The sequence below is a fragment of the Dunckerocampus dactyliophorus genome, chromosome 2 (genome assembly GCF_027744805.1).
Source record: "Dunckerocampus dactyliophorus isolate RoL2022-P2 chromosome 2, RoL_Ddac_1.1, whole genome shotgun sequence".
Classification (NCBI taxonomy): domain Eukaryota; kingdom Metazoa; phylum Chordata; class Actinopteri; order Syngnathiformes; family Syngnathidae; genus Dunckerocampus; species Dunckerocampus dactyliophorus.
The window spans coordinates 10,088,898-10,103,028 of NC_072820.1; the positions used below are offsets into that span (position 1 = coordinate 10,088,898).

Genomic DNA, 14,131 nt, shown 5'->3' on the forward strand with positions numbered 1-14,131 from the left:
ATACATGAGGACACTCAGGGACACAAATACATACGAAGTCTGCTTATGTTAATGCTGATGTGTCACAAAAAGCTGCAGCCTCAAAGCCAGTGCGGGAACTCAAATGCAACAAAAAGCAGGAAGTCCTCAAAGGACGGGATAGAGGAGGGGGTTACTAAGCTGTCTTTCATATTGTCTTTTTTGTCTCACTGTCCTCCAGCACACGTACACACTCACACTGAGGCTGTGCTCAGTTGGTGCATACAGTACTTGGTGCGGTTTGCTTTGCGTCCAAACTGGTATTTATTTATGGGACCAACGACTGCATAGCACAGGACAAAAATGCATAAAGAAAGAACTTGGTATTAGATCATATTAGATATCACAAAAAACTTGTAAAATATACTTTTAAAGAGGGCCCCTGTCATGCACAGAGAGAGGGAGCAGAATATATCTTGGAGACTTACGTATTTGTCATTTCTGCATGCTTTCCGTTGTCATTTTAACACTGCTCAGTGTCTTGGTCCACCCCAGAGTTCATTTGCAAGCGGACCCATGTTTCAAGCAGTCTCCATCTGCCTGTTTGGCGCGCACCAGGGTTCGGATGCAAGCGTTCGGTCATGATAAAACAGATCATACTAGCAGAGCATCAAAGTTCCTTTTAACCACACCAAACATTACAAGTGTGAATGCACCCATACACACACACAAACACACACACACACACAGAGGCACATGACACCCATCACAATTCAATTCATCACCAAGACTTATTGAAGTGATTGTACTTTGTTGTCAGCACAAAAAAGGGATAGTCTCTCGTTTTTGCACTAAACTAAATCATCTCTGAGGGAAAACATACAATTACACGTGCACAATAGTCAAAATGCAGATTATGCAAGTTGTCTAATTGCAGGCTAATTGCATAGTGCGGAGCTTCTGAGGTTGTGTCTGCTATGGCTTGCCCGGTTAGGCGCAGCCAAATTGGTTTACTAAAATGCACGGTGTCATGAAGCAGATTACAGATGTATCACTCTTAAAGCGTGCAATGTTTAATCATGGCAGCTCAACCAGCAATCAATTAAAGTTGAACTGTAATGCTGTTTGCTTCATGATTAGGTTATGAAATAGGACACCCAAGATTCAGCTTGAGGCGCTTGTGTTTAATTGTGAGACAGAATCAACACAAAATACAGCTGGGGGTATTTGCTTATTGCGTATTACTCCTGTACTGTGAGCAAATTCAGTCCGTCCATCATGTGGAACTGGAGTCCGCACCCACTCAAGAGCCACGGAAAGCACATGCTTGTAGCATTGTCAGCCAAATTTTCACAGAAACCAGAAAGTGGCCCACTTAGATATACACACACACACACACACACACACACATGCACACAGCTTTCAGTATTGACATTCTTGTGCAAAAGAGGTTCAATTCAGTTAGATAGGGATGCACGATTTTTTTTCCAAGCCGATACCAATAACGTCCTGCTCCTCAAGACTGATAACTTATTTATATCTATTATTTGTAAAAAAAAATATTTAACTGTAGTTTGTGCACACCTGGAGGTAAGAACGACTGGATGTGACAAACTGTACCTGTAGATTTGTTCCTCCCAAATATTATCACATCACTACTATTAACAAAACATAAAAGCACAGAAGTACAAACCGTGGCTCCAAGAGATTGACTAGCCAACAAAAGTCAGTATTTTCAACGATAGTAAAGAGCTGCTCATCCAGCACCATCATTTCCATGATGAAATCACACATCGCGTCAGCCCTTGTGTCATCTCTGGGAAACTGTTAGCACTTTTCAAATAGGAACAAGCCCCAGGACCCGAGTGTCAAAGTGATGCTGGTGGCATTTCAGTTGGCTGATAAGGTCTGGCGTGCCGAAGCTCGATGTTTATTTTTCCCCTCATCGCGGAATGTTTGCAGAGCATTCGGAGCATTTGGGGAAATGTCTTCCTCTGAAACAGTGAGAAGTCCCACACTATCGACCTCATGGGAAGTTACGGCAGGCCGTTTGCAGCACGTCACAGAAAAGGAACACTTGATTTGCTCAACCTACAGCATGGTACGGGTAATCTCACCTCACTGGAGAGTTTATCAAAGTAGGTTATCAGATATTTTTTAATGTTATCGGAATAATCGGTATGGCATCATAATTCCTCATATTTATTACCTTGCTCCCCTACAATTAACCCGAGGTAGATATCACTGTGTTCCCTAATAGCACCCATTGAAAAAAGTCTCCTTTCAGAAGCTCACCCTGGCTTTTCCAAGGTTTCATCACAAGCTATAACACATATCATTTTCTTCCTTGCTGTGTTACCATAATAATAGCAGAACATGCATTGAATTGACTAAAGTACTGGGACACGTGTAAATAGAAGAAAATATGGTGTTGGTCCCTCCTTTTGCAGCTCTCCTGAGAAGACTTCCAATAAGATGTTGGAGCGTGTCTGTGGGAAAACACTTTGTAAGATCAGAGGTCACTGAAGTTGGAGGACCTGCTAACTCACCAATTGTAGTTCACTTGAAACCCAATGAATGGCCTTTATGGACATTGCTTTGCTTATTGGGATGAAGGCACGCAACAACAGAATAGGGCTTTCACAGAGAGCAGAGATTTGTCCACAATGTCTTGTTAAGATGAAGAATTCAGTCCGAAAAAAGGGGTGAACTTCAACCACTAATTGACAGAGAAAGACTTCTGTTCATATAATGTTTCGGCAATGCTGTCAACGTGATTGGATATTTGTTACCATCCCTCGAATAGAACATTTGGAGCAAGATCCAATCTCATTAGAAACCCCATCAGTCTTTCCCACTCTCTCGACGAGCTCTCATTGCCTTTAACTCAGCGAATGTGACAAAAGGGGGTATTGGCCCGACCATAATTGCAATTCAATTCTAATTAGATCCTCAATCCAGGAGTTAAACAACATAACCTTGGGGGAAACCACATCTATCTTTGTGCTGCTTACCTCCAAGAACAGGAGGGAGTAAAACCATTTCCTAGAACTTGAAAATTAACCTCTGTCCGCATTTGAATTAATCAGGTATCAAAGTTTTACGACTAAAACGGTACTGACAGCGATTGCAGAAGAATGATGAGGGCAAATGAGGGTTGAGAAGAGGATGCGGAGGTGCGTAATTTCTCTCTGTGGTGTTGGACAAATGTAGCGTTGCAATTAATTTTACTTCAAAATAGAAATTTGGTACAGTGCTGTGCAAATTGTTTTAACCAAACCAAATCTGACTGTTTAGCCCAGCTTTATTCTTCTCATGAATTGCATGAGCGAAAGTCAGGGTTTGTTCAGCTGCAACCCTTGGAAATAGTCCAAATCCTCAAAAAATGCCACCTTCAAACCAAAATTGCAGACAACTTTTGCATTTTACAGCATAAATTCTTCGTTGATTTCCGTGCGTCCTGCCATGAATAACATGGCCGTTTCACCAATCAAATGCACTGATGGTTGGTGCTAATATTTGATTATATGTAATATAATGGAGGTTGAATAATTGAATAAAAGCTATAAATTAAATTTGGATCTGAGGGAAACACCAAATTTTTTGATGTTTTTTGGAGCTGAAACGATCTGGGAAACTGTCCATAATAATATTACTGTTAGCATCTGTGCTAACCTCACTATAACACCACCAAAATGTTAAAATTAAGATTTAGTTTACTTTAATTTAGAACCGCAGTTCCCCTGTGCCGGCAGCACTCATGCAGACCCAGACCATGACACTACCAAAGCCATGCTTGACTGTAGGCAAGGCACAAAAAAAGAGGCAAAAAAATCATGTGAGTCGCTCACTGTAGCAACCCCCTGATAGGTGAAGCTGAAAGACTACTACTTGCAGACAAAATAGTGTTTCCGGCTATTCCTCACTGTTGCTTTAAACGTGTGCCAAGAGATCACACAGACAGAAGCAGCCCTTTCTTCCTCGCATTTTCGATCACGTCTTTGTCACGTCCTTAATTATGCAGGCATAACCTGAAAGCAAAAAGGCGCCGACTTGATTGATGGAGGTCAAGGCTGGGGTGAGAGGGTGGTGCAAAGCCTCTCATAGCAGTGGGCCTTTGTGCTGCGGCGATGAGGGTGACATCGGCAAATTAAGCAGAGTTGCGGCCATCTGCTGAGTGTGAGGGGCCTTTTGTGTCCCCCGTGTCTAGCACTGGCCTTCACACCCAGGGCGGGGAGGAAAGAGGAGTGGATGGTTAAGAGAGAAGATACAGAAAGCAGAGTTTATGAAAAAGTTTTGTGCCACAAAAAGAAATGAAACAAAAAGTTTCAGAGACAAGTTCAGCTACCATAATCATAGCCAAGGGGAAAGCACCAAACAAGCACCAGGTAGAGTAAAAGTGATAGCGTTTGGAGTGTGTGTCCCTCCATGGGGCTTTGAAAGAACTCTGTATGTGGTGGCTATTTCTATTATGCTGTGGACAAAAATCTCTAGATTCCCCTCACATCATTAGCGGCAGGCCGCGGTTGCAGTGAGAGCGGCGCATCTGTGTTTGGGGCCATTACGCACACTCCGTTTGGGCCTACAATTCAAAGAGGTCTTTGTATGGGTCACAGTCTTTCACCCGTGCTCTCTACCATCCTCCTATTCAAACGACTAACAGCCATGGAAACAAGAAGAACCCTCTGGGTTCTTTTGTCACAGAAGGGCAACAAATTACAGGAAAAACACTCAGCGTGGCGCGGGGTCGCTAAGGGATTTGATAGGGATAGAAAAGTTGTTAGTCATGGGCTGTGGGAGTCACCTGATCCTAACTCAACTGAGAAATGATGAGAGGATTTGTTGAAGTAAAATATTAATGCCGTGGAACTCCCATGAGGTTGTATGATTTGAAAATTGGACCATTTTTTCTGAAAATTATGCCTCTAAAGTTGCACAAAATCACAGCAAGAATGTGAGAAAACAAGATGAAGAAAACCAGTTACAATATCTCACACAAATGAGCACCCCCCTCAGTATACTCCATCTTCTCAATGGATAACACTATACAAATTAAACTTGCATATACAGTCATCCCTCGCTACATTGTGGTTCAAACATTGCTCCCTCACACTTTCGCAGTTTTTCGCAATACTAATAAATTACCGCTATTTTGTGGGTGATTATGGACTATTATTGGTCTAAAAACACTGAAAGACAAGTTATATGTAGTATTGTGGTCACTAGGCGTCAGTAATGTTACATTGATGAGACATGACATTAGATTAGATTACCTTCACAAAGCATGGAGTCAACCATGGCATGTCCGGCATGACTTAGTGAGAAGTTTTCCTCCCGTTCCATGTGGAAGTGGTAAGCTTTCATCTTCTTACTTTGTCCTTCTTCCCCACTCCATTTGAAACCCTTTCTTAAGTTTATAATAAATAAATTGCAGGCTAAATAGTTACCTCGGTAGCATGCTACGATTAAAGCGGTGGTCGTCTCTTGTATCCATGCAGTAGTCCCGTGGCGTGCGCATTACAGTTGAGCAATGAGTTGTAAATGTAAAGGTGACTATAGGGGTGTTATTTCATGTCTACTGGGCTCTAATAATAGTAAAAATTGTATTTAGAAAGTCATGAACAGGTTTTCTATGCTCTAACTACGAAAATATACGAAAAAAAAGTCCTACTTGGCAGAAATTCACTTATCGCGGTCATGTCTGGAACCAATTAACCACCTGTACTGCAGTTTAGAGTAGTCAGTGTACAACCTTTACAGCAGTACAGTGGTACCTTGGTTAGCGTACATTTTCCCGTTTAGCATCAATATGGTGCACTGCATGAGTCCAACCGTGTTCGTAGCATATTTTTATCATAAAACGTCCGAGTTAGCAGCGTTATGGGCACTGAAACCCAAAACAGTCATTGTGCCCCACCAGTAAGTCCCTGCTTTTCTTGCAGTAAAATAACCCACATGGTTGCTGAAATGTGATATCGTACATGAGAGATATCAAACTCAATCGCACAGGGAGTCAAAACTCAAAGCTGACTTTTGGTCACAAAAAACACAACTCCAATTTTCAACACTTGCATATATATAGGCATATTGAAAAATATTAAAAACCTTCTTAAAAGCTTGCCATTTTAACCAACCTAACTGGTTAATGAAAGTAGCACACTCATATGCATCATCAGTAAACAAACACAGATGATCGCAGTTGAAACATGAGAGGACATGCCCCAATTATCCAGGCTCAAACAATAGTTTTTTGTATGGTCAGATTTTTTTAAAATGTCACATTAGCACTGACAAATAGATAATATAAGCCCTACATACCTTTTATCCCGGTTCCCCGTGCGCGCAGTGCCGGCATTAGAACATACCACGTTTGCATACAATATAATGTGCCAGGCAGCTGTGGTTGCGTTTTCAGGGTGGGACAAAGTGCGCATGACTGAAGGTGAATATGTTTTTATGCGGACATACATTTTTTAAAAACTTCTCTCGTGTGGACAATTTTTTTTTTTAAACATCGGCTTGGGAGAAATGGGCATTTTTTTAAATATCCTTGGTTGTATTCCTTCATTTCTGCTCAAAATGATCACTTTTACTGTCTCAAGCCTCTTTAAGATGTTATTTTGTACAAACAGCACAATAGCACTGTGCAATTAGTGCGACATATAATACCGTGGCGGGCCGCACGGTGGTCTAGTGACAAACGCAGTTGAACATTCCAATAATCTAGTTTCCAAGTTCAACACAATACATGCTGCCTAATTATGTACAATTCACTCCAAAATTCTTGAATGATCATGTTGAATAGAAACATATTGACAATGGAGCCTAGTCATCAATCATCCAATACTTAATTGTTAAGTATATATTTATATACTTTGTTAACGGTGTATCAGTTCCTCACCAGCGCCTGGAGAGCGATGGGGACTACACTTCCATATTTCCATACCCCGTTAGGCTCCAGCGGGCTTTTGACACACCGGCACATTAATATTACAAATATTCAAATAACTTTATTTAACATTCTGCGGGCTGACAGTTGCAGCAGGAGATTCACAGCCCATTGAGCAAGTGTGCCTCTCTGGGCTAAGTGCCGATTCATCATGGCTGCCTTACCCCTATCTAATGGCTGCCATCATCGGGCACACATGCACACTCATGCGCACATAAAAACACTCCCCCCCAAAAAAGTATTAGTTCTTTGCCTGCCTGTGTTCATTCTCCAGTCAATTTCTCACTTTATTATTAAACCTTGACTAACAACTTCAAGCCCAGTATACTTGCTGTATGCTCGCAGGGGGTATATTGTCATGGACAGAAACAGACACACAGGATATTAATCTGCATTAGAGATAACTTATCTAACTGAAATGAGATAACGATTATTCCATATCATACCTGCAAGTCTCTGATTAATGCGTTAAAGTCTGGCTTTGGGTGTGTTGAGTGGAGCGAGGATGTGATTACTGCTTAATATGTCCTTCCTGTTTGTAAAGACCCTGGCAGAGGGGGGGTCCCCACTGAACTCTTTGAGCCAATTCCAGTACAGTTGGCCTTTCCATTCACACTCACATTAGACAATTTAGAGTCACCAATTAACCTAACATGCATGTTTGTGGAATGTTGGAGGAAACCGGAGTACCAGGAGAAAAACCACGCACGCACTGGGAGAACATGCAAACCCCACACAGAAATGCCCACCGGAGATTCGAACCCAGGTCTTCCCGGTCTCCTGACTATCGCCAACATGCTAACCACTAGACCACCGTGCCAATGTGCAGCATATGTGTGGAAAATAGCATTGCAAACCTTAACAAAGTGCTTGCGACGATCTGCACAATTAAGTCATTTTTCAACTACTCTTACAGTGATATGATACCTAACGTGGCCACGGTATTATCCATCCATCCATTTTCTATACCGCTTCTTCCTCATTAGGGTCGCGGGGGCATGCTGGAGCCTATCCCAGCTGACTTCGGGCGATAGGCGGGGTACACCCTGGACTGGTCACTGTGTCAATGTGCCATTAGGCAGTATGTATTGTGTTGAACTTGGAAACTAGATTATTGGAATGTTCAACTGCGTGAAATCAATTGTTGATTCATGGTGTCATGAAGCAATTGAGGCCAAATTAAGTGCACTACTTTGCTGCCACCAGCAGAGGCTCTTTCAACTACTTTGCCGTCAAACAGTATGAGATCCATCATCAATCTTCTATGCTGCTGATCTTCACTAGGGTCGCGGGGGTATGCTGGAGCCTATCCCAGCTGACTTTGGGCGAGAGGCGGGGTACACCCTGGACTGGTCGCCAGTCAATGGCAGGGCACATATAGACAAACAACCATTCACACTCACCTTCATACCTATGGACAATTTTAAGTCTCCAATTAACCTAACATGCATGTTTTTGGAATGTGGGAGGAAGCTGGAGTACCCGGAGAAACATGCAAACTCCACACAGAGAGGGAGATTCGAACCAGATCTCAGATCTCAGAACCCAGATCTCCTGACTGTGTGGCCAACATGCTAACCACCGGTGAGACAAACATCAACCCATCAAAATAAGAGGCCCACACATTGACTGTGTGGAGGTGTCTGCAAGCTATTGGGATTCCACTCCATTTACCAGCAAAGTGATCAAATATTTAGCAGACTGCTTACATAGCCAAAAGGGCCAATGAGAGAAAGAAAAGGAGCGAGCATGGGGGGCGAGGGTGGGAGATAGGATGCCCAAATTGGTTCGTGCGAGAGCTGAGGGAGCTGGTAATGAGGATGCCACGCTGGCATCATCGTTACTGAGCAACAGCCCAACACTGTCTCTCTGCCTGACTCACAGCAGGTCACAAACATGCACACACACACACACGCCACACTACCTGTCATTAATTAAAACATATAGATTAGAGAAAGTGCAATTAGGTACAGGGGGGCCCACTCACACACACAAAAGCAAACATCAACAACAGGACTCAATAAATGATTTGGAAATTAAACAAGTTCCAATGGAATAATTGAAGATGGTAATTGTGTTTATACCTGTCACCGACACCTCAAGACCACTGAGTAGAGTGCCTACACTAACGCAATGGAACACGAAGGGAATGCTAGTGGATTTATTCAAATTTGGAAGCAATTATCCCATCGGAACTATGAGTAACAATGAATGTTCTGAACTGCTTTCATGTATTGTATTGAGCAGAATGATGGTTGGAGCTCAACTTCCCATAGCGGAATTCTATGTTGCACTTCTTTAGACCAGTGAATCTCGACTGGCGGGTCGGGAGCCAAAGATGGGTCGCAAAGCCGCTTTCAGTGGGTCGTGGGCCTATATATGCCTAGGCAAAAAAAAAAAAAAAAAATGTAATGACCTGCTATTCGCTTGTGGGGTGAGTGTGATGTTTGTGGGCAGCTTTGTCAACCTTGAGCAGTAAGGGAAAGAGAGGGTCCGTCCGACAGACAGCTGCAGATATCTGCTGGACAAGAGCGCGCCATAAAGAGAGACACAGTGTCTCGACACTGTAGCTCACGTTGGGTTGAAAATAATCCCTTTAGATAGAAGATGTTTGAGAAGTTTGAGTTGAAAAAATTCCACAATTTGTGACGCCTTTTGCCATTGAGCGGTGATGGTGCGTCCCACAGCCAAACCAGTTGAGAACCACAACTTTAAACAGTATACTCACTGAGATTGACTCAACAGGGCCCCTGCTGGTTGCAGCCAAGTAGTGCACGTTATTGTTTCAAGACACCATAAATCAACCATCAATTCCACAAATTTGACATTTCACTTTTGGCTGTGGTTTTCCTTTTCTTAGGTCATTTGTAGGGAGAAAAAAAATAAAACAGGCATAAACATAGGTCACCTTGTGTGCTAACATCTATCTTCCTCCTCCATATTCCCTCAACAGCACATCTCCATCGGGAAAGAGACAGATTTAGAGATAGAACAAAGTGAAACCTAACACAGCAGGAGGTCTACTTACTTGCTGTAGGTGCTTAAAGAACGACAGCAAGGGGATTGTGGGTATTAGTGGAAATGCACTGCGCGTATAACTCCTGTTTTCATTCTAGTGCCTACAAGGGGGACCGTGCATGTGCTTGTGGATGTGTCTGTTGTGTTTACAGCAGCGGCGTCATCGGCCCCCCACCGACACAAGACACAACAAGCCTCCCACCGACACTCAGCAACATGCCAATTACTGTGGCGTGCATGCAGGTGAGTTTCACAAAGAAAGTAGAAACATACATTATGTGAGAAAAAACAACAGGGGATGTGACTTTTTAACATTTTAACCACATAGTTCGTAAGTTTAAATTGCTGTAAGTGGTGACTTACAATCTAAATGAAGGAGTAGCAGAGAAGGAAAATGTAACTAAAATCAGTCAAGAATATAATAAAAACGACCCACATTAATATATCACATGACATAAAGGTCCCGTTTTATATGATTTTTCATCAATTTTTTTTGATGACGTCATGAAAAAACAAAATTTCTATGAGCGGCTCTACTCTCGAAGGTAAACAAGTGAGGGAGATGGTAGATTTTTCTCTGGTGCTCATACACAAGCACTAGGGCAGGGAGGTCTCACTGTTGTTTGCTGGAGTCCCAAAGCTTTAGAAATGTCTTTATAACCTTTTCCAGACTGATAGATCTCAATTAATGTCAGTTAAGTTATGTTTTCACAGGGGGGGCAATCACTTTTTCACATAGGGCCATGTAGGTCTGGATTTTTTTTCTCCTTTAATAATAAAAAGTTTCATTTAAAAACTGCATTTTGTGTTCAGTTGTGTTGTGACGGAGTAACATTTAAATTTGTTTGATGATCTGAAACACAACATGCAAAAAAAACAAGAAATCAGGAAGGGGGAAACACACTTTCACACCACTGTATATGCACAAATCTGTTTTTTCCAAAATTTAGTGGGTTAGGCTTATAGACCGGTGCGGCTTATACACCGGAATTTATGGTATTCCAGCTCAATCCAAATGAGCTCATTCAAATTTAGCAAAGCAAACTTTCACATTTTCAATTGAAAGTCACTTCACCTGTGCCAAGAAGTGTATGCATGTGTGTGTGTGGTGTGTGTGTGTGTGTGCTTACAGTGGCCCCAGTCATTTAAACTCTGCTTTGTAGATATGTGCCACTCATATCTGTGTATTGATCAGACCAAATGTGCATCAGTCAATCTTATCTGAGCTCCACACACACTGAAGCTAACCACCCATGATGCATCACAGTGTGAGTCACTCGTACGATCATCACGCATGAGCATTAGTTTTTTTCTCGATGCATATGTGACTGTAGGAGCATGAAGGTGCAATAAAGGATATACAAATGAAAGAATGCATGGCAGCTAGAAAAAAACACACATGGGCAAACAACCACATTAGCACCATCTTTATGTATATACTATTATGCATCTCTCGGAATGTGGTCCTTCTGCACATCAGAGCGAGGCAAAATCAAAAACTGCCTTGCCATCTGTAAACATAGGTTGCACAGATGGAAGGCATTCGCTGCAGATTAAGAATCACTACTAATGTGACTTTTGAGGTGAACGCGATCAAGGAAGAAGTACGCCGCACCATGCAAAGACGCACATACGAAAGGCAATGAATTCAGCTTTCACTGATACGGAAAATGTGTGATACATCAGTGGTGCCTCGTTATATGCACGCCTGAATTAGAACAAAGTCATGGTGTCTGTCTGCAATGAAGAGTTGATGATGTAAGAAGAAGAATAAACAGGAAGGTTGCTGACATGACAACTAGATGGGAAATGCAATACTTTGCCAAGTCGTAGGCCAGCACTGCCTTTGCTATTTTAAACACTTATTCCACCGACATAGTAAACAGCAAATAGGAGATTTCAGCAACGGTTGTGCATTGCCTTTAGGGTATAGAAAAACAACTACAATTGTAAGAGGAGGTGACACTTTAAAATAAGATTGCATTCACACTGCAGGAGTGCCTAAATTAGTTAAATGAGTTCATATATTTCTGATAGGCATTTTATTTTATTGTATTATTATTCCTACTAAATAGTCAAAAAACACTATCTAATAAATTTACTATTACACATTATTGAGACTTTCTTTCGCTATTACAAAATGAGGTTGAATTAAATTAGGTCTGCTTCTTCCTCCTCCTTGACATGTTGAATTGTGCAAGTGTACTTCGATGTAACACCATTAAGCATGCTCAAAACAAACTAAACCATAACCACAAACACTGGTTGGGAAAAACTGCATGCTCCTACTACCTTACGGTCATGCATGTGGTTTAAGTTTAAGCACCAAATACGGTTCCTTGTCCGATAAAGGGCTACTAATGTTAAAATGATACAGTAGAAGTTTGGTATGGTCGTCATTGTATCATTCAAACAGCAGCTATAATGGTCACCAAATACTTTACATAGTATTGCGTATATAATTGTAAAAATAACTTACCTCGACACACGTTGCCATTGTCTGGTTCAAAGCCTGCCTTGCACGTGCAGCTGCCAATTGGAACCATCCATTCCCCATCTCCATTACAGTACAGCTTTATTGGAACGTCCACTTCCTCCGAGTTCGAAATGCAAATCCCCCTTGAAATAACAAGGGAAGTGCTTTCAGCACCTGTCATTGTCTCTGGAAAAATCGCAAAGTTCTGAACCACGCTCGGGCACTTCTTATAAAACACCCTGACTGACAGCAAAGACATGCAGGCACCGTAGTCCTGGAAGGCCAAGTAGAAGCCATTTTTAGAAAGCGGCCCAAAGCTGCGGACCTCCGTGTTGACCTTCATGAGGCGTCCTCCGAAGTCCACCTGCGAGAAGCTCTCATCGGCAGCTATGGTGTCTACCTTGAGGTACGGCGCCTCCATCCAGAAAGCGGTGCCTTTAGTGGCGATGACCGCATCGCTTTCGTAGTAGTAGAGGTTAAAGGTCTCCTTGCAGGAGCCCGGCACGTTGGGGATGGAGCTGCAGTCGCGGACCGTGAAGCGGATCTCCACGTAGATTCGCTGCGCCCCACGCCGATCAATGAAAGTGGTGAGGAGCCAGTTGTTTTGACTGGGCTCGAAGACGTTGCACACCTGGTACGTCCTGATGGTGTTGAGGTTCTCGTCATAGCCACTGACCTCCTCCCACTGAAGAAAGAAAGAAACATAGAGTGCATATGGTTAGACCATATGGTTGCTTGCTCAATTTTTAGAAGACCCCAGAACACACAATTCACTTTTATTCAAGTTTGTGTAGATTTGCAGTCATCCAGGTCATGGTAATCCGCAAAGGTTGAATCGAGGCAAGTGGACTCTCGCCTTTAATCCAAAAGGCTTAGTTCTAAATTTTAAGCGCGGAGTCTCCCTGTTTATGTATCCGGTGGGTGTGTCCACTGGGGGTGGTCACAATAAGGTCGTTGTTGCCAGGCGTGGCTGGTGAACAACCGTCCTGTATAACAATAAGTTGTTTGCCTGCCTGGTGGCAAAACAGCTCATTAGTGCACCTGTGGAATGAGACAAGCTTTGCGGGAGGGATATTAGGGATACATTTTTATTTATTAAACCCCAGTGTACATGCCACTGCCTTTTTTGTGTATCTCCTTTGTCCAGATTTATGATGTGTGCATTAATCCTTACACCCTTACACGTGAAATGAGACAATCTTTGGGGGAAGGATGTTAGGGATACCTATTTATTTATTTAACCCCACTGCCTGTTTTGTGTATCTCCTTTGTCCAGATTTATAGTGTGTGTCATAAGCCTTACATGATTGTAAAAAAAGACTGTAAAAAGTTGAGATATTAATGAAAAATACTTGATTGTTTTTTTTTTTTTACCATTGTGAAAATGATTCATAATTATAAGCCAACTGAAGGATTGTGATGAATAATATTTTAAAGAAATTTAAAGGATCCTAGTAAATTCTATCACAATCTAGAGCAGCATCTCGTGGGAGGCGCCAGAAGACTTCGGAGGTGAGGTGCAGCAGCTTGCCAAAAATAAAGAAAACCATCTCTTTAAAACTGCTAGGCTAATTTCAGTTCTTTAAAAGACAAAAGTAATTGATGAACAGAGAAACGCCACAAAAAGGCTGTTTTTGAGGCAGTAGGAAAAGGCTTTCTAAGGGGAGCCACACTGACCCAGACTTTTGAATCTCTTGATCCAGAGCAGTGATTCTCAGCTGGTGGGTCAG

At 42.3% G+C, this 14,131-nt stretch overlaps 1 protein-coding gene across 3 annotated transcripts in view; it reads right to left on the reverse strand.

The window, feature by feature from the left end:
• LOC129176555 (ephrin type-B receptor 1-B) overlaps positions 1–14,131 on the reverse strand; it is a 210,154-nt gene that overhangs the window by 104,820 nt on the left and 91,203 nt on the right. For all 3 annotated transcript variants that reach the window (XM_054766697.1, XM_054766696.1, XM_054766698.1), the window contains exon 3: positions 12,405–13,086. In XM_054766697.1, the coding sequence (XP_054622672.1) occupies positions 12,405–13,086 (682 nt within the window). The remainder of the gene's footprint in view (positions 1–12,404; positions 13,087–14,131) is intronic.